Source organism: Chroicocephalus ridibundus, chromosome 14, assembly GCF_963924245.1.
Source record: "Chroicocephalus ridibundus chromosome 14, bChrRid1.1, whole genome shotgun sequence".
In the NCBI taxonomy this organism is placed as follows: domain Eukaryota; kingdom Metazoa; phylum Chordata; class Aves; order Charadriiformes; family Laridae; genus Chroicocephalus; species Chroicocephalus ridibundus.
In genome coordinates this window covers 2241016-2268606 of record NC_086297.1, presented here as the reverse complement: position 1 = coordinate 2268606, position 27591 = coordinate 2241016, and the positions used below count along the sequence as shown (strand labels likewise).

Sequence of the window (27591 nt, the reverse complement as noted above, 5' to 3'; positions counted from 1 at the left end):
CCCTGCAGCCCCCCAGGCCATCCCCTCGCACCCCCAGGCCAGCAGCCATCGCAGCCCTGAGCAGCCTAACCAGCCTCCTGGCTTTGCAGGATCAATAGATGCAGGGAAGATCCACAAAGTCACCCCAAAAAGGGGTCAGGAAGGAAACTGCTGGAGTTGGCGTTTCTCACATCCGACTTCCCCGTGCAGGAACCCAGAGAGATTCATTGCGAAAGGCAAGCCAGGTGGCAAGCACCAAATCTCTGCCAGCCTGGATGAAAAATGGATTAAACACACATAAAGGTCTCCAACCACTGTAAATGATTACCTAAGTCATACAGCATGGGTTAACAGTCTAATAAAAGTCAATCCTCAAGGAAGCAAAGAAAGCCAAGCAGGCTGGAGTTGCACAAATTGCCGTAAAAACACGGGGTTTTCTTTTGCAAGGCTGAGTTTGTAGGGAAGAGGATGCATTTTTATGCCTTGACCAAATGCACATTACTCAAACCGGGTGGCAGAAGTACCACATCGGTTAAAATCGGGTGCCCATTCTGCTTTTTCCTTTTCATGGGCACATCATGAAGACATGAGACATGTACCACGGGCAGTGATGGGCAGAGGGTGACAGGCTGAGACCCTCTGCTTGCACCTGGGGCTACAAGGGAAATACAAGGGCTGGGAAGTTATTAACCTCCCTAATGGTGCCAGCATTAACTGAGGTGTTTCGTCCCCGTTCCTTGCATTCCCCCCCTTATCCCAGACCTGCAGGCACGAGCCCCGGGTGCTGGCCGTGACCCGGCCGTGGCAGCGCAGGCGCTCACAAAGGCTGGAAGGCAGCTGGGGTTCGTGGTTTTCTTTTTATTCTCCCTTAGTGTTTGCAGACTTACGTGGAGCTTGTCTGTGGTTGCTCAAATGCTTCTTTAGGAATTTTCAGCCCAGGGTTTCTCTTCTTGCCTGTGAAACAAGAAAGAGGCAGAATTAAAGAAAGGGTTTGTTGTTGTTGTTGTTGTTGTTTTGTTTTAATTTGCAAAACACAGCTTGTCTATATTTGTTGACCTTATTTAACATAAATGCCTGGCCGGGCTGGTGGTGTAGACTCAGGGCACAGAGTTCAAAACATAAAGTGCCTTTGTTCAGTAACGCTTCATTTAGACCTGCAAGGTCTGGCTGCCAACTCGGTACAGAAAACAGGCAAGAGCTCTGGCAAAGGCAGGCCATGTGAAAATGCAAAGAGAAAGGTATTTCTCCTTCGTCAGCCCTACCCACATAGGATCCCTTAAAATGTTCTTACATTTTAAACCGTTCCAGATTCATAACTGTGAACCCTGGCAGGATTAAAAGCCTTTTTACAATTGAATCTGAAAGTCCAGAACCAGATTCTGATTCTGTTTAAATGCATGTTTCACCTCTCTTGGTCATTAAAGTCGTGCAAACCCAGCAAAAATAAAGCAGAATGAAGTTTGCAGGCTTCAAAGCCATTTTTTTCTGTTCACACTGACCAGCCAAGCTTTTCTGAGCTGGATGAAGCTCAAGCTCTGAAGGAGTTCAAATGCAGGCTCTCCTGTAAAGGGGGTCCAAGCCGGCAGACACAAGAGCCAGGCAGACCAGAGAAATACAAGAACTTTTTTATGACTAAACATACACAGCCACATTTCAGCACGGGGTTTCGAATTCATGGATAAAATAACCTGAAAACATAAGTCATGTCACCAAAACCCCAAGGTAAACATCTGGCTGTTTGGCTGGGTAATAAAATCCCTGGTCCCCCAAAACGACACAAGCATCTAATTTAGGCGTTAAACATTTTTAACCTAACAATTTATATCAATTACTGTCTTTCTTTTAAGCATGACTATTACTCTCTATTCCCAACTCTCTCTTTCAAACTTTACCTCTACATGTTTGAGTTTGTTTTTCCTTCTGACACACACTCATGCCAATAGACGTCTGTGCGTCCCCGTGCCGGAGGGCTGCGAGATCAAAGTGCAGGCACCCAGAACCGAAAATGACCTTTTTGAAGCAATTAGTCAATTCAGATTGCCAACATATTTTTTTTGTTTTCAATCTTTTTTTTTTTTTTCCCCTTCCCTCCTCCAAAAGACAGGATCACGCTCGCTCCTTTTGGCAAAGAGTCATTCCAGGATGGGACAGGCTGTGACAACCCAGCTGACACCTCGTGGGAAAAGCATCTATTGGAAACCACTGTGCACACTGGCTATTGTTATTAGAAATCTACAGAGCTGCAAATTCACAAAAGGGAAAAAGGAAAAAAAAAAAAAGCCAATTCTCTGCTCCAAGGAGCTTCCAGTCTACCACAGAAATGGCAAAATAAAAGAAGCAAGGTCACTCAGAACCATGAAGAAAAGCTCCCAGTTGTCCCAAGAGGTAAAAGCTAGTCTGTAAGGAAGGAAAAATCACTGTAAAAACAAGTGGAGGAATTTCTACAGTTAGCAGAGCTGTTCTTTGACCCTTTTCCTTCTAGTTTTCTTGGTTGTACTACGAAAGTCTCCAGAAGGCACAACTAAGAAGCAAGCCCTGCTGTGCAAGATGCTCTAGATACCATTTTTTGCCCAAGCTGTGCCAAGTGCACATCGGATCCAAGAAGATGCTAAATGGGTAATAGTATTCTTGATGTTGTCATGTTTTAGACAAAAAAGGAATCTCAAAAATACAGGTCTTGCAGCGCAGGCAAAAAACCCACCCTGTTTCTCTGGCAACTTGTAAGTCTGCCATGCCAGCGACCTCTCTGCCTCCAAAAATCTGCCTGCAGCCTCTCACAGTTCAAGCAAACACGGCAACCATGGGCACGGGAAAAGTAGTGTCTTCACCTGCATTTTCCACGTGGGAATCAAGACACAGAAATTCTTCAAATTGCCCACGGAGGCAGGACTTGCCTCTTCAGCTCTAGAGCTGAACTCTTCCCATTAGCACTCCCCAGCCGCCCCTTGGCACGCTTCTACACACCAACTATGCATCCACACTCGCGCACACCACAACCAAAAGAGAAACAAGCACGAATTTGCTCAGTTCTTTCCTTTTTTCTTTTTTTTTCCTTTGTGGATTTGCTTGCACAATCCCGTGGGCTGCACCCGAACCTCAGGACCCTGCTCTCAAGCAGCTCTGGGAGGGCAAAAACGAACCTACTGGAAATTAACCTAATTTGAACGTGAACCAGAACAGGTTGTACAGCATTTAATCGTACCATGGTTCACAAGTGGTGTCAGCAGAAGAACTAGGTAGCAAAATGCCAAACCCAAATAAATATTAAATGCCTTCCGCCTTCTGGCGAAATAAAATCTGCACTTTGGGGAGTTTATTTTCCTTGTCTCTTCTTCACAGAATACAATATTTTGAAACTTTGCCATTTTTTTGAAGCACAATCTGTTTGCGCATTCGAGTTGCCAAGACACAGACACAGTTTAACGTTCTTTGGGGTTTTCTTTTCAAGAAAGAAGAAAGCGATGACAGTAGCAAGAAGAAAACATGGATTTCACGAGGGCAGCAGGAGAAGGGATCGCGGACGGGAATTGCCACGGCCGGGACTGGCACCCACAGCTCCGGCGCGATCAGGTCCCGGTGCGGAGGCAGAAAGCGTTACCTCCGCACCGCGGGGTTATTTCATGAAAGTCTTGGGCTGCCATCGGGCAATTTCATGCCTCTCGATTGCATTGGGCGAAGTTTCGGAGCTCCTTTTGTTACAACATGCAAAACGCTTGTCTCTCCAAGCCTTCTGCGGCCAGCGTCTCGCAGGAGGCATTCGCAATCCCGAACGTGACGCTGCCTTAAAACCAAGGGCACAGAGCAGGGGTCAGCACCGCTCCGCAGAGCCAGGGCTGCCACCCCAGCAGGCTGCAGTGGGGTGCAGGAACCGGGGTCCCCCACTTTGTCCCGCATCCCAGCTTCCCAGCTCCCAGCCGCGTCGGGGGGGCTCAGCTGAGACTCTGCAGCTGCTCCGAAAAACACGGGTCCAGGTCACACGCGCTTGAAAGAGTTTCTCCCCAAAGGCAAACGCTGACGCTTAGAGGGCTTTTTTAAAGGAAAAAAAAATAACTAGAAGTCCCAAGATCAGTTCTCTTCAATAATAACTGCCAAGCAAGTATCTCGCTGTCAGAATAAAATCCCTCAGTTTACCATAGCAGACATCGGCTTTGAAAGACGACGCTGCATGAAATTACAGTTTGCAGAGAAAGTCATCCGTCCAGGAGCTCGAAATGTGGGGGCAGCTTAATAACACACAAAATTGGATGTTACCTGTTCCATCCACCAGAAAACCAGTATTTTCCATAGTGTTTTTATGAATCGTTATTATTTTTAGCTTTGTTTCCTGAAGAAAATCACCGCATGGGTGTATTTGACAGTCTGTGTCCCTTGTGGCAAGTTTAAATCCACCGGCCAATTCCAGCCCTATCTGCCCGAGAAACTGAGCTTCTGGAGACTGCAAATTTGATAAAAACAGGTGACTAAATAAAGAAGTCCCCAACTCGGAGGCAGGCTGAAGCACAAAAATAATCCATGGCAGACACCAGGCATCCCCGTCCAAGCTGTGCAGAAGCCCTGGGTGTCTCAGACACCAAAATAACAGCACGAGGTTCAATCCCGAGGCAGAAGCCAGCCTGAGCCTGAGCATCCGTGCCGGGGATTCACTGCAATCCCTTGGGATTTGCAATAAGGAAAGCCCCAGCGAGCCATCATACGAAGCATGAAGTGTAAATGTGTCTCCTGCGAAAGGTTCACAGCCCTGGTGGATCAACAGATGGGATCGTACATCTGCTCCCCAGCATCCAAAAAGTCATGAGTTTTCTGTGTAAACAACCACTGGTGGCTTTCTGGTCTCTGAGCCTTCAAGGTAAAGCTCATTTGAGAGCTCTCCCTGCGATTTTCCACACGGAGACTTCCACAAGCACTTGACTCCAAAGCCAGGTTTTAAGAATAACGCAGGGGAAAAAACAGCCTGGTTTGGAGCGATGCTGAGGGCCAGCTCCAGAAGCGAGTTCCGATTCAGCAAAACACCCAGGGCATCTATAACACAACCTTAAATCGACTTTCTTTTAGCAAAGCAATTAGCCCACAGTAAATATTGAACTGACTGGTGCTAGAGAAGTTCCCACCGTTAAAAAAGCCTTTGAGTTCGTGGCAAGGCCGTGGCTCAGGGCTGCAGTAATGCCAGCTGTAGCTGCAACATCACTGCCAGGTTCTGTGCCCAGCCACCCGCCCTGGGTGCCTTCTGCGCGGGCACTGCCTCCGCCAGCCCAAGGAAGTCAACGCTGAGCACGAAGTGAGGTCTGCAAGCAAAATTCTTAATAGGAAAAAGAAAACCCGACTTAATGAAAACACATTAAATACTTCCCTGTGAAGGTCTTAAACCCAATTCCTGAGGGAGGGGAGAAAAAATACAACTTCCAAAGGGCTTGTTAACCTCTTCCCACCAGCACTGACAGAGCGTACAGAGAGATTAATGTCGCTAGCCCCTTGCAATTAGGGCAGCGTTAAATATCAATATTGAAAAAGGAAACTTCAAAGCTTCGCAGCAAAAGGGTAGGAAGCATAACAGAGAATAATAAAGAAAGGGAAGACAGGAATTCACTACCCACATATGCTGTAACAGCAAATAAACTTCGACTTCTGAAGGAAAATCCCATTCCCCAGTCTCCAGACTTTTCATTGCAGTCAAAAACTTTTTTATGATATAATCCAAAGTAACTGGTTACTTGCCACAAAAAGCTCCTATTTCCTTCAAAGGATATTAACTAGTTCTGTCTTCGCCACAATTTATTATTAAAGCTGTGTTCAATAGTCGTGTAGCAACACTTTCTTTCAAATAACACTCTTTAGCATATAATTTGCCGGTAAAATTTCACAGGCGGGAAATGCCTCTTTCTCCCACTTTTTTTAAGAGATAAAATTGGCTCGTTTAATATTCTTGCCTTTCCTAAAGCTACATGATCTGCTTTTGTCCCATCAGCTGCACCCAACCGCGTAAGCGAAAACCCTAAAGCGAGGGCAAACTGGAAACACTTGGTGTGCTTCCACGGAACCAGAGGGACCCGGCATCTCCTGGGCTCTGCAGGACTGAGCCCTGCACCACTCCCAAGTGCCACTGTGCCCACTTTGCAGCGGGAAAGGACACGTGGCCTTGCAAAACCAAGAAATTAACTATGTTTTGTCCCAGAGGCCCTGGAAATGCCCAGCAGGAGACAGCTCTTCATGCAATGACTTGGTCTTCAACGTCAACGGGCATCTCTTATCCATAGCCCAGTTCCAGCTCGGATTTCAGCAAGCAATGGTAGATTTGATGCTGTCAAAGAAAAGTTTAAGCCTTGCAGGCCAGATGGAAATACCCAAACCTCTGAGAACTCTGCCCAGTAACACGCCTGGACCCAGGCACACGAACACTAAGATATCGTAAAGCTGCTCGTGACACTCAGGGCAGAGCAGGGTCACGTGGAGCAACTAACTGTGCTGCAGATGATGCAGCAACCTCATGTTTAGTATCAGTTTCACACAGGATGAAGAAAAAGGGGGAAAAATATTTTTTTAACCAGTATTAAAGACCATCCCACAGGTTTCTTCTTTATGCTCGCAGATTATTAAAGGTTAAGGCACGTGCAATGGTTAGAGTTGATACAAACCCATCGGAGCACACATGAGAGCTCAAGGGGTGGTGATGGACTTGCCCATCTCCTTTGGTCCTCATCATCTGCCCCTGCAAGAGCTCATCACTGCTCATCAGTTCTCAAGGTGAAAAGCCTTTAATTCTGCCCAGGTCTCTCCACCAAGGAATCCCACAAGTGGGGACGTCCCAGCCAAGCGTAAGAGGAGCGGGAAGGACGGGCACATTCCTGGCGTCCCGGCAATCAAACACTCACCACCTCTAGACTAAACAACAGTCACCGAGCAAAGACGCCTGAGATTCCCTGCCAAATCACTGCCCTTAAAAATTAAAATACACTTAGATAACACAGGATATTTTAAGTGAGCAGGTCCGAGGGAGAAGCCATGCTGCCAGGGCTGTACCTGGACTCGTTTTTACAAGCTGGCTCCATTCCAGCTGAAACGGAAATCAAGTCCTCAGTCAAAAAGAACAAACACAAATGGGCGTAAATTCATGAACTAGCCACTTCTCGTGGTTTTAGTAGTACAAATATATCTCCTTGGGAGGCCACTTCCCAGAGGCAGCCCCACCTGCCTTCCCAAGGGTTGTTGTGGCATCTCCACAGCCATGACCACAGTGCCTCCTGCATCACCTCTGCCTTCCTCCATGGGCTTTGGCTGCATGAAAGCCTTTGAATTTTACCACAAAGACAGACAAAGCACAGGATCAGACCATGCCCTTTTGATTTAAGTGTCTTTGGGACAGATCTGCAGGTGATAGGGAGGCTGGTGTTGGTGACAGTGGTTTGGTGGATGGGGTGTGAGGGAAGTTTTCTCACCACTTCTGCCTTCACAGTTGGGTCGCGTGTCTTGGTCACCCTTTGGTAAAGCCGCACAAAACCCCACTGTGCGGTGCTCGAAGCAGGGACAGGGCAAGCGAGCGCCCAAGCAGTGTCCACCATCCAGTTTGTAAATGCAGAGCTGTAGCCAAGCCCTAGTCTCTGGGGAAAAGCAAAAGCTTCATGTAAGCACCAATGATGTGGAAGGGGGCCTGAAAATCTGTTTTCCAACCCCTCACTAAGCCATGGAAAAGGAATTTGATGTGCAAGAGATTCTTAAAACCTCTTGAAGTTTCAACCAAAGGCCAAGAGAAGAGATGAAGTGGATATTGGGCTTTATTTGCCTCCCTGAAATATAGTTCAGCAGCTCTCTCCTTAGCCCAGTCGATAAATGAGAGTGGCCAAGTGCCAGTGGCTGCTCCTGCATCACTGCCATGAGAAATGGATTGGTTGAAGACAAATGGAGATGCTCCAATAAGAAACACGGTATGTCCCCTGCACAGGAAAGGGATGGCTCCTGCACGTCTTTTATCCATGTCTTCCCTCACGGTTGTTTGCAATAACTCCTTGAAAATGGCAATCTTGAAATCTGTTTCCTTAACAACTCATTTCAGAGCAGCTCAGGAGAAGGGAGCTGAGCCTGCCACGGTCATGGGGCTGAGACGTCTCCCAGCTCCGGGCTTTCTTCCTCTCGTTCCGGTGCCATGGAGCCGTCAGCGCATTTGGTGGCCATTGGCACATCCAGGTCTGAGCACATCATCACAGCTGCCAGCCCCATCACTGCACCCCGTGTCCACGCTGCAACTCACACCTTTATGTCTCAAGAATTGAAGTTCCCTCCTGTCACTGCTCCAGGAACCGCATTTCGGGACAGGAAGCAGGAAAGGCAAGAGCATTTTTATGACTGTGATGGATTTTGCCAACACGTACTGGAATCATAGAATCATGGAATGGTTTGGGCTAGAAGCGACCTTAAAGAGCATCTAGTTCCAACCCCCTGCCATGGGCAGGGACACCTCCCACTAGACCAGGTTGCTCAAAGGCCCATCCAAACTAGCCTTGGTTCAGGATACGCCTGAAACACTGCGCCAGGCACAGAGATACCATGGGACAGCCCAAATTTCCTCTGAACTCCTCGTCCTCTACTCCTTCTCTTGGTGCTTTTCTCCAAGAATAAATAAATAAGTAAATCTCATTTCATCTCAAACCTGGAAATGCCAGGGGGCTAAAAGGAGTTGCTTGAGTCACTTCTCCTTGCTCCTTCCCTCCATCTCTCCTTGCTGGCTCCGACCGATGGCTGAGACACGGCACGAGCAGGGGGAACCTGCTCCCAAAGACGCCTCCCAGAGACTTAAACGCAGCCAACACATTGCCCCGGGTGCCACCAAATTTGCTTTGGCAAAGAGGAGACGACCTCAGAGCCACAGCCCAGAGGTGGACACTTTCTTTTCTCAAAGTCAGTCTAAGCAATGAAAATACAGAGACAGAAAACCCCTGCATCTCCAGCTGGAAAACCAACACCTGGAAACCTGTACAGTGGGAAATCTCAAACTGCTGGCACAACACGGGAGCAGATGATGCTGCATCCACCTTCCATTTCAGTTCCCAAGGCTCCTGGAGATGAGAAGAGCATGGCACACCATGGCCTGGGCACAGTTCACCCAGTGACCATGTACCGGCCGATCCCAATTTGCCAATCCCGGCAGCACGCACATTGCAACGCTGGAACTGTCATCTGCTGCCCTGCCCCAGGGTCTCTGTCGCAGGGCTCAGCGCGCTCCTCTGACTCAACCCTGCAGCCTGTAATAAACCCAGCACAGGAGAAGCCCCGAACCAAACCAGCAGGGCTTCTGCCAGGAGTGACCGAGGTGAACCCAATGGACCGCGGGGCAGAGGTTGAGCAACATCTGCTCAGACCACACCAGGGTGACCTGTGTCCCCGGGCCTGTCTCCGTTGTGTCCCACTGCTGGCGGCGGACACAGGGCAGCTCTGCCGAGGCACAAACACAAGGGAGACAAAGATCTTCAGCTCTACTGCAAGGTAGAACCACGAGGTCAGTCCTTTGCACCTGCCTCTAGAATGACCTCCAGCAGGAGACAGGTTTGGTGGTGAAGCTCTGAGCAGCACAACAACAAAACGCTGGAAGAAGGCGAAGAAGAAAGCTTTGCAACAAGGACTCCAGCAGACTAATCCCTGGATCCCGCAGTGCAGAAACATACAGAAATGTCACCAAACTGTGCAAATATCAGAACCCATTTGCTTGCCTTTCAATAAGCTCTGTATTTCAGTAATTCAATTTTGAAGGTAATTTCCTGATTCAGGCTAATCTCCCTTACTCTGTCCATTTTCCTCTTAACACATCCTGCAGAAGGGCTGCAGGCTGCTGTGTTTATTTGTGTCAATATAGAAACCAGAGGGATGCCATTTCTTCTTATCTATCTGCACATTTTGGTTATGAGAGTCTGTTTGTCACTCTGATAAGAGTGCATCTCTACATTTTAGGAGAGTTAAGACCTTCTGAGTGTGAAGCGGAAGAGACACTTTGATAGAGATTAGACATGAGATGCTGTGCTAAGACGTGCACCCAATGCAGGGCTGCAGGGGCTCTGGGAAGGGGGCAGGGAGGTGACACAGCTTTTGGCCAATTCTGTACCCTCCTGTAATCCCCTGCTGAAGAAAACTGACCCCCCGGCAGCTCTCGTCCATAGGAGCCCACAGGGAGCACTGGGGTAATCACCTGCTGCAGCAACCTTCTTTTGTGGGACACCAACACCCAACACTAGCTTTGAGATGAAGACTTGCCATCTGATGGAGGGTTTAATACAACACGGCTGCAGGGGAGAGGGTATGAAAGTTCAGGATGATCCCACAGAAGTTGCTGCCACCTCACTGAGCTGTTTCATGGGCTCCAACACTGGCTTGCACCTTCCATTGCCAAGACCTTGGACTTCACCTTCCAACTGGGCTCTGCCCCAATGTGTTCCCTGCAGCTGGCTCCCGTGTTTGCTTGCAGGGATACCAACATGAGGAAACAGGGCCTTCCACGACCATTGTCATGCTCACAGACCAACAAAAACCAGCTCCCTTCTCACGCTAACAGTTCAGAGAAAACGGGAAGGTGACAACAAACAGCTTTTCCAGATAATGTCCCTTCCCAGCCCAGACGCAGCACCACTCCCAGTCCCAGCGAGGGAACGGCAAGGCAAAGCATGGGGCCACCCATCACGTTCCTGTTGAGCTGGTGCCAGGACCATGTTGGTATCTGCAGACGTGACAAGGCAAGACGGAGTCCTCCACTGACATCCTGCCCTGCCAAGGCAGCCTTTGCATTAGCCAACTTTTCTTCAGAAAGCAGATGCAAAACAGCCCTAAATCCATCATACTTCAGGTGCCAATGTAAGCGGGAGATGGTAGATAGGAGAGCTTTGCCTGCCTACGGCTTTCAGCACAGGGCACAAGAGACTTCAATATTAAAAACCCTGTTACAACACTTTGGCTGAACTCCTCTGGCGTATGCATCCAGCTGCTCGAACTTCGATGGCCTGGGGGAAAGGGCACGGCTCCTCCCAACCAGCAGCACCTCGGTGCAAACGGTGGCAACATCACGGAGCAGGAAAAGCACTGGATGCAGCAGAGCCGGGAGCATCTGCTGTCAGGAAATTCCACCCAGGCTGGGGCTGGGCCGCCCCGAGCTGATCCCCAGCCCCAGCCCTGCCCCTGCGCAGCTCTCCAGCAACCAGCACCTTCCCTCTCGGTGCTGGGATCGCCCAGGCGGGTGTGAAGTGGAAACGTGGGGTTCTCTGCCCATTCACCCCAGCTGCGAGATGCTCTGTCAGGGACAGGCGCTGCCTCGTCACCCATCAGATGAAGGGGGGAGGAGGCGGTGGGTGGAAGGGACCAGGCACCGCGATGTGCACGCTCCAGTTTCAGCTCTAACCCTGTCCACGGCCGTAGGCAAGTTAATCATAGAATCACAGAGTATCTCATGTTGGAAGGGACCCATAAGGATCTTCGAGTCCAACTCCCAAAGTTGCACAAGCCTTGTTTGTGTGCGTGTCCCCTCTCTGCCTGGCGCAGGTGTGCTGCAATAATGAATTAAGACAAAAACACCTCTGTTGCTTTGGGCTCTGACTCACACCCACCAAAGCAAAGGACTTCCATGGATGAGGACGTTGGCAGCTGCCAAAGGATGCTGCCCGCATTGCACGGGGCAGGATGAGGCAGCTCAGGCTCCACCACTGTCCCGTTCCCCATGGCACCTGAGAGGATTAGCCCAAACCCATTGAGGTGATTCAAGCCAAGGATGGGAGAGCAGCACCCACCCCCACCAGGCTTGAGAGACTTCTATGACACCCTTTGGCTGCAAGGAGATGCCTGTCCATGCCAAGGCTGGAGCTGTCTGTGTCTTGATGTTCTGGACGTGCTGGATCCTCCAAAGATGGTCGTGGAGGCACACGCATAAAAACACAAAATGCAAAATTCGACTGTTTGCCTGTGCACGCCCCATCTCCAATAGTCTGGTGGAAATCCTGTAGGGACCAAAGCCTCTTCCTTCTTCTCACCTTGCTTTGCCTAACTGTTTTTCCACCCATTACTTAATTTCACGGGTGTGCCCAAGCCTTCCTCGTCACGCATGGAGAAAAACCACTTCCACTCCTCTTCTCCCATCACACCATCTCAAACGCCCTCAAATCCTGCAAATCACTCACGGCTGCCTGACAAGAGGCTGCGAGAGCCAAAAGGTCAGGGAGATCTTATTGAGGTCAAAGCGATGCCAAAAAGGACTTTGTTTTCTGCTCCTCGCGGTCGCTGGGGTGGGTCACATCCCTCGCAGGGCTCCTGCATCTCCGGCATTCAGGCAGCTGCATCCTCCCGTTGCTCTGGAAAAAACGCGATGGTGGCGGAGACTCCACAGAGCAACAGAGGCCGTCGGGAGCCTCGTGGCCTCTCCCCTTGTCCCCATTATCATGAGAAATCACAGCAGCGGAGCTCCGGGGAGGCGAGCGGCAGGGGCAGTCACTCCCTCCAGGCACCAGGACACCATAAATCATGCCCATATTCTCCCCCTGCCAAGGTCCGCTGGCTTCGCTGCCTCCCCATCCCAGCGCCTGTTTTCTCTGCTGCTTATCTCAAATTAGGAAATCCACGGGAATTGCAGGCTGGGGAAGCTGTTTGTCAAGAGCCTCCAGCCCTCGTGGGGATTTTTTTTTTTTTATGAGGGACTTTTGGTTTAGTTGCTGCTTTGTTTTCAAACCCTCGGCTGTCTGCTTGCAGTGGGAGTTTGCTGGAATCAAAACTGGAGAAAAGCTCTTGGAATTCACCCGGAGAACAAAAGGGCTTTTGTGCAGGAGGATTTGGAGGACGCGGCTGCTTTCATTGCCGCTACCTTCATTTCTGTTTTCTCTCTGCCAAAGAGCACCTGCCGGCGGGGCCGGAGGAGGTGGGCTGCCGTCTGTGTCCGGGGTGGGGGACGCACAGGCAGGAGGACGGACGCCTCCCGCACCTGCACGCAGCAGAAACTGAGCGCTGCAGGCAGGAGCACGAAGTGTTTTCCAAACATTCATGCACGGTGGCACGCAAGGCTTTCCCCAGCCTTTCGGCCAAGCTTGGTGCTCCTGGAGGGTGGGCTCTGCTCTCGGGGTAGCGGCAGCACCCCAAGATGCCTCCCAAGGGACGGGCATGCCAGTGGGTGCTGCCACGCGATGCAGTCCCACGGCCAACGTGTGAGCGGGGATGCTGCGGGCTCACCCGCAAGCTGGGCATCGCTCGGGGTGGGATCTTAGAATGGTTAAGAGTTGGAAGGGACCTTAAAGCCCATCTCGTTCCAACCCCCCTGCCACGGGCAGTGACACCTCCCACCGGACCAGGCTGCTCAAAGTACTCCACTTGCTTTTCTTTACTTCCCCTTATCCACCAAGATTTCACCGCAAAACGCCACAGTGAGCGACCACACGCAGCTACAGGGCTCTGAGCAACCCCCCCCCAGGAACACCCAGCAGGCCCCAGCGACTCTCCTGCAGTCAGCATGAAAGCAGGTGCCCCGTCTGCCTCAGCCACGGCGGGAGCAGGATTTGCCTTAAATCCACCACCTACAAACACTTTCATGTTTCCCAAACCCACCGCTCCCTGGAAAATTCAACACACTAAAGGAGCATCCGCCTCCTTTCCCCAGGGCTCAATCCCCAACTTTCTCAGGCCCGGCTGCCGGGGGGTGAGATGGATGCCCTCCCCATCAGACAGGCTTTTTGCTCGAGCTCTCCCTCCAGTTTCAATTTTGCTTTCCAGGGTTTTTAAATGTGCTCGGTGCAGCTGGGATTTTCTCCCACTGGGTCCTGCACAGTGATTTTTTAAAGAAGCGTCGCTGGCGGAGCGAGGACCCTGCCGCAGAGCTTCATTTCCCCTGAAAAAACAGATCGGCTTCTGCATCTGCCCCGGCTGCACGGACGCCGAGGGGTGACGGGTCCGTGTGCCCGGCAAAGCGGGCGAGGGGCGACCGCCCCAGCAGCGCCGGCACCCCCCTGCCCGAGCCAGGGCCTCTTGGAGCCCCCAGAAGCGCTGCCAGCCCGGCGAAACGCAAACGCCTTTGGAAAACGAAGGTGACATTTCCACCCGCTCGCTGATTTCTGCTGTGCTGCAGACTCAAAAGCTCGATTCAGGCTTGCGGCTCCTGCTGTGAAGGTTCTATGTCTGGATGGTGCTTACATTTAAGCACGTGCTTACCGGGAGCACACGTTCCTATGAAGGCTGTATTAAGTGCCAGGCTGAGCAGGAACACGTACGTAAAGGCTGTGCCTTTGCAAGAGCTGCAGCAAGTGTCTGTCCCCTGGGCACCCGGCTGCAGGGTTCATCCCATTTCCCAGACACATCTGCCAAAATGGACATCCCACACACAGGCACTGGGGGACGTCCCTCTGCAAGCGGTGGTGTCTCCTCACCCGGGAGGTACCCGAGATGCTGCCCCGCAGCGTCCCCTGGCAAAGCGACGTGGGCAGGCGCTGAGGCTTGTTCAGCCAAAAATGAGGCAGGAGGTTTAAACATGGGAAAAGCAGGACTTGGCTAAATCAGGAGGATGTGATGGGCAGGAAGGTCTCCCCTGGGGACCTCAGCAAACTGGCCCTTTGGGGTGTCACTGTCCCCAGGAAAGCATGCGCGGTTACTCGTCCTTCAGCTCTGAACCGCTGCTCCCCATGTGTTAATGCAGCTCCATTTCTCTGCAGAGATGCTTTTGCTTCCTAAGCAGGATCGCACCGCGTCTGCGGGATGCAGGATCGCACCATACTGCAGGATGCAGGATCGTACTGCGTCTGCAGGATGCAGGATCGCACCACGTCTGAAGGATGCAGGATCGCACCATACTGCGGGATGCAGGATCGCACCGCGTCTGCAGGATGCAGGATCGTACCACATCTGAAGGATGCAGGATCGCACCGCGTCTGAAGGATGCAGGATCGCACCATACTGCGGGATGAAGGATCACACCATGTCTGCGGGATGAAGGATCACACCATGTCTGCAGGATGCAGGATCGCACCATACTGCGGGATGAAGGATCGCACCATGTCTGCGGGATGCAGGACCACACCGCGTCTGCAGGATGCAGGATCGCACCATACTGCGGGATGCAGGATCACACCATGTCTCCAGGATGCAGGATCCCACCGTGCCTGTGGGATGCTCGTCTTGGTGTCATCACCCTCGCAGCAGGACAGAATAAAATCTAATCAATAGCACGGGGCGATCTGAGCTATGGCTTTATTTCTGTTACCGGGTGCTCCAGGCAGCCACAGGAGTCTCATTTTACCAAGCACAGATTTAATTTGCTCAGCATATTGTACATGTTGGACGCTTAAACCACACCGCTATCAGCCATCTTCTACTGCTGATGCTGCATATAAAACTTGGGTTTATCATGTCCTGCTCACAAGTAAAGCCACCTTAGGGCAAAAAGGGCAATTTATGTTCCAAAGAGAGAAAACTGCCCATTGATTTGGTCATTTTGCAAGTTATAGAGTATTGATATCTTTTACAGCCAAATGGGAATAGCCATGGAAAGAGAGGAATGTGCCACAAGACATTTCTTTAATGATTATCTTCACCCTCTGCAGAAGGTCCCTGATGAACAGGAGGGCTACGTTAATCCTCGTGGTCTAGCATCCACTGTGCTCCTCAGGGGAAAATAGCACCTCTGGGTTGAAAAGGTTTAATAAATAGTGCCAAAGTTGTACAAGACACCTCTAGACTGAATTACTGCTCTTCAGCCCCCAAGTTGTGCTGTTCTGTTTGGCAGCTGGCAACTGTTTGTTTCAATTAAAAGTGCTGAACTGAAGATAATTTTAGGACCACTTTCCTTTTCTGCAGTGCAAATAACACTCAGAAGCATTTCCAATCAACGCCTAATTTTCTTCCCAGTGAAACGCCGCTCACGCTCCGTCCTTCACTTGTGGCTCGGGCCAAGCAGATGAGTTGATCAGGACTCTGGTGGCAATCTCGCCCAGAGGTTGTCCTGCACTAGAAGAATGCTGCGGCAGCCGCAGCGCTGGCACGGCAGGAGAGGACCCGCTTCCTTGCTTAACACCTTCGCATGGGGAACTTCTGTAAAGGTTCAGCCAAATATAGTGATGAAGTTTTCAACATGGTCAAGACTTTGACCAATGTGCCTTTGTGCCACCCTGTCAGACAGCTCTCTCTTGCTATTCCGTTTTTTACTTAAGAGCTTATTTGCTTATTTTTGTACCTAAATTATTAAAGATGGTATTTGACGGTTCTGGACAGCGGAGATGGGAGGAACTAACTCATGCTCCCTCTGCTGGCAATGCCTCCCAGCAAACGTGTAGGTCCTACTTTAAAAACACAGAGGAACCCTACCCTATTTGGAGTGAGAAGCCAAGGCCAGCCGCAGGAAAGCCAAACCCACGTCCCCTCAGCGCCCCGGCACCCACCCAGGTCTCCAGCACCGCAACTTGGGGCACTACCCCAACACCGGAGCAGGACAGGAGGCACCAGCAGAAGAACTACAACGACAGCAGCCACCCCAAGAACCCGCCGATGGCAGCGACGGGCAAGTGCCGGAGCTGCTCCACCACCACTGTGGCACCAGCAAGTCTGTCCAACCACCGCCGTAAGCGTCTCGGTCCTGCAACCGCTGCAGCAATGTCTCGGTCCTGCAGTCACTCCAGCAACGTCCCTGCGCAGAGGAGGCGGCGCAGGGAGCTCACAGCCCGGCATGCCAAGGGCTGCAGGACGCAGCTCTCGGGGCTCCCAGGGAACCTCTTCCAAGTTCAAACAGATTTCGGCCAGAGGTCAGAGAGCAACGGACTTCCAGCCCTGCCTCCAGACACCTGCTAACAGCAGACACTTGCTTCCATGCCATATAATAAAGTAAGGCAAGTAGTATGTAAAGAATAAAAGCCTTTCCCCGGTTTTTATCATGCAATTTTATTTCAGTTTGGAAAACATGCTGAAGAAAGGCATTACGGCACGGTACTGTGGCAGAAGGCAGCAAGTCTTCTCCTTTTCCCAATAAAGCGTCTCTGACACAAGCAGGCAGATTTTTTTCTATCCACATATGTCCACGTGGATCAAACCCCACCAGGTTACATCTCTCCACCCAGCCTTCTAAATCAGGAGCTGTAAATACAAAACCCCCTTTATAAGCCTTTCCCTCAAAGCCTCCACACAACTCCCTGTGCGAGGTTCCAGACTGTCGTCTCAGTTATGTGCACACACGCTCGCAAACACAATACTGCTTTCTACGTCGCAGGAGCAGATAAGCAGAAATGGGAAAAAAAGAAAGCAAGAGAAAGCCGGGTAGCATAAATCATCGACGCAGATCCATAACGTCCATCCTACTTAGCAACCAGGACAAAATACATCCCCAGCCTTGTAAATTGTTATGTGTGTGCTCAGCCCCCGGCACATTCAGTCCCACTGACTCCTGCAAAAGGACCCGAATGCTCCAAGTCCAGCACGTGCGCAAGTAGTTTCAAGATCAGGGCACGAAAAAAACCCAAAACCCACAAATAAATAAAAATCCTGTTCAGCGTCTCTTTTAAGGGGAAAGAAAAAAATTCCTCAGACCCCACTCATCCAAATGAGGGCCCTGCTTGGCTCCAGCTGCTCTGCATCGGCTCTGATTCAACCTCCCAGATTGCTCCCTGCGCTTCAGCTGCGGCAATGCCTTTTTAAAGCCAGCTCCTGGAAAACTGAACCCCCCCAACACTCTGTTGCAGGAGGTGCTGGCCGGGGAGGTAGATGCTTGCACAGGATGGGCCCTAAATGAGCGTGTGACAAGGTAAAGTAAATGCTATTTGCTGCTGGAAGCGCTGGCATTGTTCTGGAGTCGGGGCAGGAAGAGCGAGAGGTGGAATGCTCTCCTATTGCAGGAAGCTGTTCCAGCCTCTTATCAGACAGAAAGCTTCTGATTTCTTGCGGGGGAAGTACCAAATGTTTTTGAGGGGAAGAAAAAATTAAAAAAAATCATCACATGCTTAGCTATAAAGGAAGCTGCCTAATGACATGAATGAAACTGGAGTCATGCTACGTGGAAGCAAGTTGCTGTGCTGCCGAGCTCAGGTGGCTTCCAGCAAGGGCACGTCCCCGCACTGTCACCCTGGGGAGGCGCGAGCCCAGAGGTCCCTCTCCTTGACAAAAAGGTGCCTGCTGTGAATTCAGTCTTTCTTGTCTCCAGAGAGCGACTTACTACTAATCATCTCTGAGTGTGGCGTCTGTGTCACCCTCCCCAGCTGCCAGGGGCTATTTTGGGCTCTCCCTCCCGCTCGGACGCGGGTCTGCCATGTCCTCTCCCGCAGTGGCACCGCACCGGGCCGCTCGCCCACCCCATGCGTAAAACTGATCCCTTGGCAGGCGTTCACGTTCTCCCTAGAGATGGTCCAAGTTTTATTAGCGATGAGCAAATGACTGGTGTCCTTGGGAAAGGTAAGGAAGTCAGAGTCTGTGTTAATTGCCTTTATTTTTTTTTTTTCTTCTGGAGGGTATCTCCCAAAGGACAGCTCTGTGCCACACAGAATGGCTCTCTGCTTACATAAGGACCTGTAGATATAATGGCTGTCAGGGCTTATTGCAAACATCTCTGGGCAAACTTCAGTTTTAAGTATGTTCACTGTTTTATCAGACTTTGGGCTTTATTTGAGCCAAGCGCTCTCTGTCTCCAGCCTGGTTTCTCCTGGTAGGTTATTAGGAGAATATGGTTTCCATCTCTTATAGTTAAAAAGCAGAAAACACTTTGGAACAGGTTGAAAAAAAACAGTCTCTAGAGCATTGGCTTTCTTCTTTAACAGGCTACTCTGTCAGCCCTCTGCTTGTTAAATGAGAGAAAAATCTGTGGGCATGCAGTGAAGGTCAATCTTGTGGTTTTTGAAAACATTTAATTAGTACGGTTAAGTACTGAGGTCTGCTTGGGAGTGAGCTTCTGCATTAACCATCAGCATCTCGCGATGCGGAGCAGCAAAGCGGCGAGAGGGGACGGCAGGTTGAGTCTCCACGTCCAAAACTCCAGTGGTGGCCAAGCTTAGGATGAAAACTCTTCCTTGTCCTGTTGCTAGCTCCAAAACCCGCGTGGGGTTTGGAAATCAAGCTGAGATCCCTGCACATCGCTGACGGCACAGAGCCCCGGCTGGCCACGTCCAGGCCGCCTTGTGCAGGGTCTGGGGTTGCCCATTGCACCTTCAGGGCTACCAAAAGCCCTGTGCTGCGGCTTGGGCTTCTGCTGAGGCATTTTTGGCAAAGTCCTGAGGCTCAGGGCTTAAATAAATCTACTTAAGATGTAGCTTTGCCCACAGGGGTCCTGGCGTTTTGATGCCAGCGTGTAAAGTCCCTGTCTTTTCCGCCTAACTGGAAGAAGGGGGACGGCTGTTCTCGGCTCCTACAGGTGTTTCACTCCTTGCATAAAATGACAATAAATGTCACGTATCCATGCTTTAATCCCTGGGCAGCAGCACGCAGGAATGCCGCGCTCACAGGCTGACACTGCCTTTTGAAAAGGCCACAGCATCAGCTGTCTGAAAGACGAAATCCGTTCCAGCCCTTACAAAGTCCAACTTGGTTTTATTTCTTCGTACTTCTGCAGCGTTGGAGACCCTAATTGCAGGCAATTAAAGCAGCCCTAGGAAGAAAGGGCTGTGTTGAAATCAAAGCTGGAAAGCGTGCCTCTGCGGGGCTGCCCGCTGCCAGCGCTGGAGAAGAGCCCCGGGAAGAAGGAGCCGGTGCCAAGAGCAGCGCCAGGCGCTGCACAAGCCCTCGGCGGGGCCGGTGCCAAAAGGACCTTCTCATCTCCTGCGCCCTGGGTTTCCAGCGAACGCTTCACCTCCTACATGCAAGCACTTGTGCGAGCAGGCAAGTCTAGCGGGCTCCCAGCGGGGCTCCTGCGTACGAGAGACGGGAGATGCTGGTGAGAGCAGATACCATGGAGCACGTCCAGGGGACATCAGTGTGGCGTTTGCCTTTAAAATTCCCTCTCTCTCTTTCTTTATGGTGCTGGTACTCTGGGAAGTTTGTCTTTGCCAGATGGGGACTTCCATTACTTTTAGAGCTGTCAGAACAACAAAAGACTTTTGAGTCATTTTCTCTATCTGACCTTGAACTACTGGAGAAGCCATAAACATTCTTAAGAAGAATGATAACATGGAGCAGAGCTGTAACTTTAAAATATAACTTGTTGCTTGAGTGTCAAACCCTGCTGAAAACACACAAACGAGGAACTTTGGGATCAGACCCCTCTGCAGGATGAAAATAAGCGCAAAAAAACACGTTGCCTGGGACTTCCACAGAAGAACAGCCAGATGATGCTCTGAGGCCACTTGCCCCTGATGAGCATTGTTTCATTGAGTGCAATTACATATTTTTGTTTAGAAAAAAGATTCTCCTTCAAGAGCAGCTCCCAAGTCTCTGCTGACTCAGCCTTCATTAAAGGCCTCTTACTGCAGCCACAGTGAAGCGTTGACTCCTGTACTATTTTCTATTGCTGCCTTATCTTTGGCATCACATCTGCAACTTCTGCTGGTTTGTGTTGGTTTTTGTTGGTTTTTTTTTTCTTTCCACTGGTTTCATCTGAGTGCAGTAGAAGTGGATGCTGCTTGGGCTTTGGCTCTTCTCATGACTTCTGATCTGCTGGGGTGCAGGCTAGGAAAACCTAGCCTCCATTACCAAATTGCAGGCTAAGTAGGCTAACCAAACAGCAACGGCAAGAAACTGGATCCGCTCTGCTCAGTGAAGTCTTTCTGCTCAAAGAGTGGGGGGAAAAAAAGCTTTCTGTCTGTGGAATCTTTCTTACAAATATGAAACTCTACTTCTGCTGCAGAGGCTGCTCCCTCCAGCTGTTTGCACAACGCTCCGTGGGCTTCACTGTGCTCGGCTGCCCACAGCATCCTCGGGAGCTGTGGCCATCGCTCCTACAGCAACTGTGTGCGGGGGAAACTGAGCAGCTCCCACCCCAAAACTGCTCTCCTGACACTGCTCTTCCCGTGTTTATACAAACTCAGGCCCTTACTTGGCTACGGGATGCAAATCCAGAGCGATGCTCGGCCACAGCTTTGCTGGCACCAGTAGACCAAGATGCACAAGTGGCTCCTTGGAGCTTCCCTAAAGGACGGTCAGCATCTGCTTGCGACGTCTCCAAAGCAAAGATGACTCAAAAGTGCTTTAGCACCCCAGAGACTGTCACAGTGGGACGAACCCTCTGAAACACCAACTGGGCGTTTGGAATTTCTAGCTTAAAAGAAAGGACAGCGTTAACTTTGGCTCTGAGGCAAATGAAAGCCCTACAAGCGAGAGTCTCGGGCTTCTCCTTTCCAAATTGCTTTTTACCGAGCCAGCATTACTGAGCAGAAGGCGTTTTTCCATTTGCACTTGTCAACATGCAGAATATTGTGGATTTGGAAGACAAAAGCAATTAAAAAAAAAAAATCTTTTTGCACAATGAGTAGATATGGAAACTGCACTGCGTGGCCTTCACCACTCTGCCGCCACAGAGCATAATATCCAGCGTGGCACCGCTCCAGGGCCCTGGATCTGCGTCCCTGCTAACACCACTCTAGCTGATAATGCTCATCCCTTCAACTGGTCCCAGACAGGCCCTAAGGAAGGCAGCTAAGTAACTCTACAGGTAATGAAACTTTTTTTTTTTAATTATAGCTCTGGCCACATCTAAAATTAAAAGAACAGTCCTGCAACTTATCCGGCCACCGGAGACTGACTCAACGCTTTCTATAATGATGCTGCTGGTGGCCACGCTGCCAACTCATACAATGCACCGATTGTCCCCCAAAACGTGAGTGACGGCAGTAAGGGACACCCGTGTGCTCTGGTTTTTACCCCTTTCCCGCAGTCGGGATGACTGTGACCTGCCCGGGCCGAGCGCGGGGCAGCCCCGCGGGTGCTTTGGCTCCCTGGGAGCTGAGATGCGGAGCTTTGCCTTGGGCACGGGAGGAGAGCTGCAGAACCGCGAGTTCATGGGGTGAAGGCAGGGAACCCCACGGCAAAGGGCTGGGAATCACGGCCGTGCCCCGTGACGGGGGTGACAGGCACTGTGTTCGCAGAGGAGGGCTGCACGCGTGTTCCCACTCCTGCACTACCCGAGCTCCCGTGTTATTTTTCTTTTTCCTTCTTTTTCCAACTTAAAAAAGGGAGTCGAGCTTGTTCCAGAGGTGGTGGTTTTAAATCCATTTCTGAGAAGCTTCTATAGGTGGTGTTAGGGCTCTTTTCAGCAAGAGGAAACAGACAAGTGACATCAAATGTATGTATTGTTTGGGGAAAAAAAAGGCAACTTTTTAGTCATCTTGTCTATTTGCAACCACAGTACACAGAATTTGCAAATCTGCCATGTGCCTTTGAAGGTAATTGTGTTCCACTAATGCCAATACTCTTGCAGGAATGAAGTGTCTCATCTCTCTAAATTACTCCTGTGGTTTTAATTGAGTATCATTTGCTGCACCTTAGCAGCTTGTGTGTGTGTCATGGGAGGGAATTCACCCCAAAGGAAGCTCCATTATTTTTTTTTTCGGTGACTAAAGTAACAAACGAGCAAGCCTTACTGTGGCAGTGACAAACCTAAACTTTCTTCAGCTGGGAGGAGACAGCAGATCTTTGCTCCTTCTTCCCTGCAACTTATCACTTTCATTGCTGTAATTACTTCTATGGTTTGAGCTTTTTAAATGCTTGTGTCTTCCTGGCCCTGCCCAGCACCGGGGAGCTGCTGCCCACTCCAGCATGTCGCTGGCTGTCGGGACGTGGGGACAGGGCACCCTGAAAATGTAATTTGGCTTTTGCACTCCCATTTTTTGGGGTGAAGGATGAGGGCTCCATCCCTGCACAGCCCATCAGCTGGAGGGGCTGGGTGTCCCTGTCCCCGCTCGCCCAGCTGTGCACAGCAGTGATTTGGCACCATTTCTAGCTTAATCCCTTCTACCCCAACTAGCTGTTTGGGTTTTTTTTCTTTTCCCATACTGGTTAATTCCTCTGTTGCATGAGACTTTTAAACCTCTTTCTAAATGTCTGACCCATCTCCAGCACAAAAGCGGTACAGCAGAGCAGGCAGCACACGCAACCAGGCGAAAGAATAATTCTGCATGCTCCCCGTCCTCCCCCCTAGAAAAAAAAATTAAAAAAAAATCAAGAGCTTGACCTGGAACCGGCTGCGTTTGCTGCCAGACGAGGCCTTGCCGGGCTCGCACCTCGCTGGCTGTGCCACAGCTCCGCTCGCCCTGCCCTTGCCCGGTGCGGGTGCCATGGGAGGGTGCTGGTGGCGAGAGGCTGAGGTGGAGCCAGGGAGGCAAAACTGCTCATTGCACAACCCCCGGCAGCCTCGCACTGCTCACCGGTTAATCTTACACCAGCAAAAAACTGCCACCTACCTAGGATGGGGGGGGGTTCTATTAAAAAAGAAAAAAAAAAAGCTTCCATTTAGGCTTTACATCTGCTCCACTACTAGCTGGGGGGGGGGAAGGGAGCATTTTACATAAAATGTAGTATTTTGAATAGGTGCAGGGCCTTTGGTCAAAGTCCATAGGGTACACGCTCAGCCAGCATCACGTGGGACGTGGTTCTCATAATCTCGGGATCCCTCTTCAGCTGGAGCAGGGGAAAAAAAAAATGTATTTGAAGAAACAAAGTCTAAGAATTAGGCATGAGATCAATGGATAGCAATATTTAGTAGTTAAATGTACCTCATTTCAATGTACTATTTATGAATTAGTGCTCTAACGGGAACTGCTCCCCCTTCCCTTTTCTTATTTCAAGGGAGAAATTTGCATATTTGCAGCTCGCTTCTCTGATGTGGGCTTCGTGAGTGAGTAATTCCCCCATTACAATGAATTTTGAAGACTCTTGAATGTATCTGCTGTCACGAGAGTTCAGATTTATAGCCTCAAACTGTGTTTAGCTTGTAATTAATATGGACTTCCGCATTTTTTTTTTCCTCTTCCAGAATAATATCCTATTAGTCATGACAGCCAATGTGGCACATTTGGGCAACGATTCAACTACTTCTGAGCTACCACCACCACCAAGTCCCACTTCTCCGGAGCGGGCTCTTCTCTGAAGGTGAGAAATGGACTGTGGGGACCCCTCTGTGCTTGGGGAAATCTTCTTTTCTAGGGACTAAAACTAAAAATACCATTCTGCAACTTAAAGAGAGGGAATGAAGGTAGAAATGAGCATGGACCCGGTGGCATCTTTTTGACTTGATCTGTGTTTTGACTTGACCGCAAAGTCTTAGGGAGTCCACCAGGGCACAGGTGAGGTGGCCCAGTACTGCAGGTGGGATGCTGACGGCATCTGCTGGTTTCTGCTATGGAAGGGGCTGGAACGAAACTGTTGCTTCCCAACTCCAGGGAGAGTTTTACCTTCCACAACCCGTGCTATGGCTGTGCAGAAAGCAGACCCCCTCTGCTGCTTTGCACGGCACAGGTAGGGCTCTGAGCGGTTCCGCCCTCTTAACTAGGTGAGATTCCTTGCAGGGAGTAAGTCTTATCAGAGAATAACCCTCCCGATTACTGTCCCCCTGACAAGCGGCATTGAAAGAAAATTAATCTCTGGCAAATTCTCAGAACAACTTTGGAAATGATTCAAAGCAGGGAGAGGGCTCTGCAGCTCAGCAGCTGGCTGAAGCTCTGTGCAGTATTTTAGAAAGCTGACGAGGAACCTCCTGTGCAACGCATGAAAACTGATCCTGAAATGCAGATTATGTCTCCCTTAATTCATCCTGAAGAACGATACCTCTGGTGCAAACCCTGGAGCTGAAACCCCTTCCCAAAGCAAAACCTCAGCCTGAACAGCTGAACTTGGAAAACTTATCTGTGTAAGGAATTCAAACTTAGACACTGGTATTGCAGAGCGTGAGAGGGATGGAAAACGGATTCAAGAATGATGCCATTCATTGAGATCGTGTTTTGTGGGTTGGCTACTTGTAGTTTCCCATTTTCCTGGTACCGGGAAGGACGGAGAAGGCCAGTGCTGGCAGGCGTGGGGGCTAAGTGGCACCCAGGGAGAGCGGGCTGCAGGGCCACCACCATGGCTCCCTGCCCATCACCGGCTCCGTGCCATCAGGCTTTCCCACCCCGGGACCTTCTGGGGACCTCCGGGAAGGGGCTGCCCCCCACCCAGACCCTGCCCCACCGCGGGTCTCTCAGGGACCCTCCGGCAAGCAGCGGCGCGCTGTGGGTATCATTCAGTTCAATTTTGCATTATCAAACTTCCTTGGCTCTTTCTATTGGAAACTTTTACAATTCTCTGCTTGGCTGGAAAAGATGACTGCAGCAAACCCAAATTAGGAATAAATTATACAACAACTTTACATTTTTCTTACAAAGGAAAACTGTGTGGCAAGAGCTGTGAAAGCACCTCCTTCCTATGTCCTCCCAGCAAGGCTTAGAGTGGAAGGCCACTGACTTCACAGATGTCTTTAAAAAAAAAAAAAAAAAAACAAACCCAAACCAACACAACAAAATGCCCCAGTCCCAGTTCGGGAGCTGCTCTGCTACTGGGCCGTGCATCATCCCTCGCCCCCGACTCCCCAATACGTGCGAGGGCTGCAGAATGCAAGAAGAGCCAGCTGCAATATCAACCCCAAAGATTGCAAAGAAGCGCCAAACGCTGCATCTGCGTGGCCGCTCGCTGACATATGTGCATCTATTTTCACAATGAATGGCCAGAGCAACAACTCCTCCTGAAACATCCCAGCCTGCTCTTGCAGGGACTATTGCATTCCCACAGCATTTTTGCAATATTAAATTCTCCGCCTCCTCCCACCCTCTCACTCCCCCCCCGCCCCCCCTCCCTTGCAGGACACAAGGCAGAGCCACTCCGGAATAATCAAGTTAAAAAAAGCAAGATTAAACCTTGCCCACCGCACTGGCAAAAAAAATAAAAAATAAATCAGTGTTGTCCCCTACCCAAACACGCCCCTCCCGCTCCATCCCGGGGGCCGAGCCCTCCTCTACATGCTAAATAAAGCAGCCCTTCTGCATGCTCTCGGCGAGCTGGTGTTACAAACCACACTGCTGCCTCTGACCAAAAGTTACCAAATATTAAAGGGGGGGTGGGGGAGAAATCAGTGGAAAATGATCTCAGTGCTGGCACAAGAACAATACTTTCCCATGGAAACATAGGTATATATTTAATTCCTGCTAACTCCACTCGAGTTTCACCTTTCGGCCCCCTCCGCGGACTTTCTTTAGGAAAAGTTTCCTTTTAATTTTTTGCGCTTGCAATTAGCTGCAATCCGCCTGCATCGCGCCCGCTTTGCATTGCACATGCACGCCACCCGCCGCATCTCCGCCACCACCCCCCCTTTTTTTTTTTTTTTTTTTTTTGTAATCTGGCCCTCACCCTGCGGGAGGCTCCGCACCCCCCCGCGGAGGAGCACATAACACCCCCTCCAACCCCCCCCCCCCCCCCGCCTTCCCCTTTCCGCCCCCCCCCCCCCCCCCCACCGCCAACCCCAGGGCGCAGCCGATCCGCGGGTGTTTGCGCGGAGGCGCAGGGCGAGCAGGAAATGCGCCGGAGCAGCCTCAAACTTCAAAATGCGATTGCATCCCGAAAAATGCATGCATGCATGCATGCATGCGTGCACCGGGGGGGAGGGAGGGTGTGCAAAAAAATTAAAAATACCCCCAAATATGCATGCAGGGCTGGTTGCAGAGCTGCAAGGAAGAGCCGCGGGAGCCTTACCTCTGGCCTGAGACATTTTCCCCCGTGCTTTGGTGGGGGAAGGGAGCACAAAAGACTTTGCCTTTTTCTCTCCTCGGGAGCGAGTTTAGCAACAAAGATGCAAAACTGCTCAATCTTCCTGCAAAACGGGAGTTGTCCTGAGCGGCTGCAGCGCTGGGGGGGGGGGGGGGGGGAGGTTGGAGGGGAAGGGGGGGGGGGTGTTGGTGCAATTGCAGGCTCTGCAGGGCAGGGTGCGGGGCCGGGGGGTGTCCTGCCCCCCCCCCCCCCGCTCGCCGCGCTCGGGCAGGGCTGCGCTGCACCTACATGATGGGCCGGGGCTGGCAGCGAGAAAACCTCCCCAAACTTGGAGCTGGGGGGGGGGGGAGGGGGGGGGAACGGGGGACGGGACGCGGAGGGGGGGGGAACGGACGCGCAGTGCGCAGGCGCGGTGCCGACGGCCGCCGCGCAGCCGCTTGGGGGCTGTAGTCCCGCCCGCCGGCCCCTTCCTGCAGGGGGGGGCGCGGGGCTGCGCGCCCGCGGAGGCGGGGGGAAGGCTGCGCGGGAAAAGGTGTGGGGGGGGCAGCGCCCGCGGAGGATGCGGGAGGGTGGGGGAGTGAAACGGCTGCGGAGGATGCGCGGAGGGAAGGAGCGCCTGCGGAGGATGCGCGGAAAGCGGGGGGGGGTGGGGGGGGGGGTGGGGAGGCAGTGCCCGCGGAGGCTGCGCGGGATTGGGGGTGGGGGAACGCCTGCGGAGGCTGCGCGGGGGGAAGGAGTGTCTGCGGAAGCTGCGCGGAAAGGAGGGGGGGAACGCCCGCGGAGGCTGCGCGGGAAGGATGGAGCAGCGCCCGCGGAGGCTGCGCGGGAAGGGAGAGGAGAAGAGTCCGCGGAGATGCGCGGGAAGGAAGAGAGCGCCCGGGGAGGCGCGCAAATAGCGCGCAAACAGCCAGAGCGCCGCGGATGTGCCTTTCCCCGGCATCGCGCGCCTGCGGTTCCGGGTGTTCCGCACCGCTGGCCTGGGGG

At 51.4% G+C, this 27591-nt stretch overlaps 1 protein-coding gene across 1 annotated transcript in view; it reads right to left on the bottom strand.

Annotated features, from left to right (window-relative positions):
* The window catches only part of MAP2K6 (mitogen-activated protein kinase kinase 6), a 54473-nt gene extending 27710 nt beyond the window's left edge, over positions 1-26763 (bottom strand). The window contains exons 1-2 of the mRNA XM_063351937.1: positions 26593-26763; positions 867-933 (exon numbers count right to left, since the gene is read on the bottom strand). Coding sequence (XP_063208007.1) covers positions 867-933; positions 26593-26608 — 83 coding nt within the window. The 5' untranslated portion in view covers positions 26609-26763. The remainder of the gene's footprint in view (positions 1-866; positions 934-26592) is intronic.
* Positions 26764-27591: the final 828 nt, after the last annotated feature.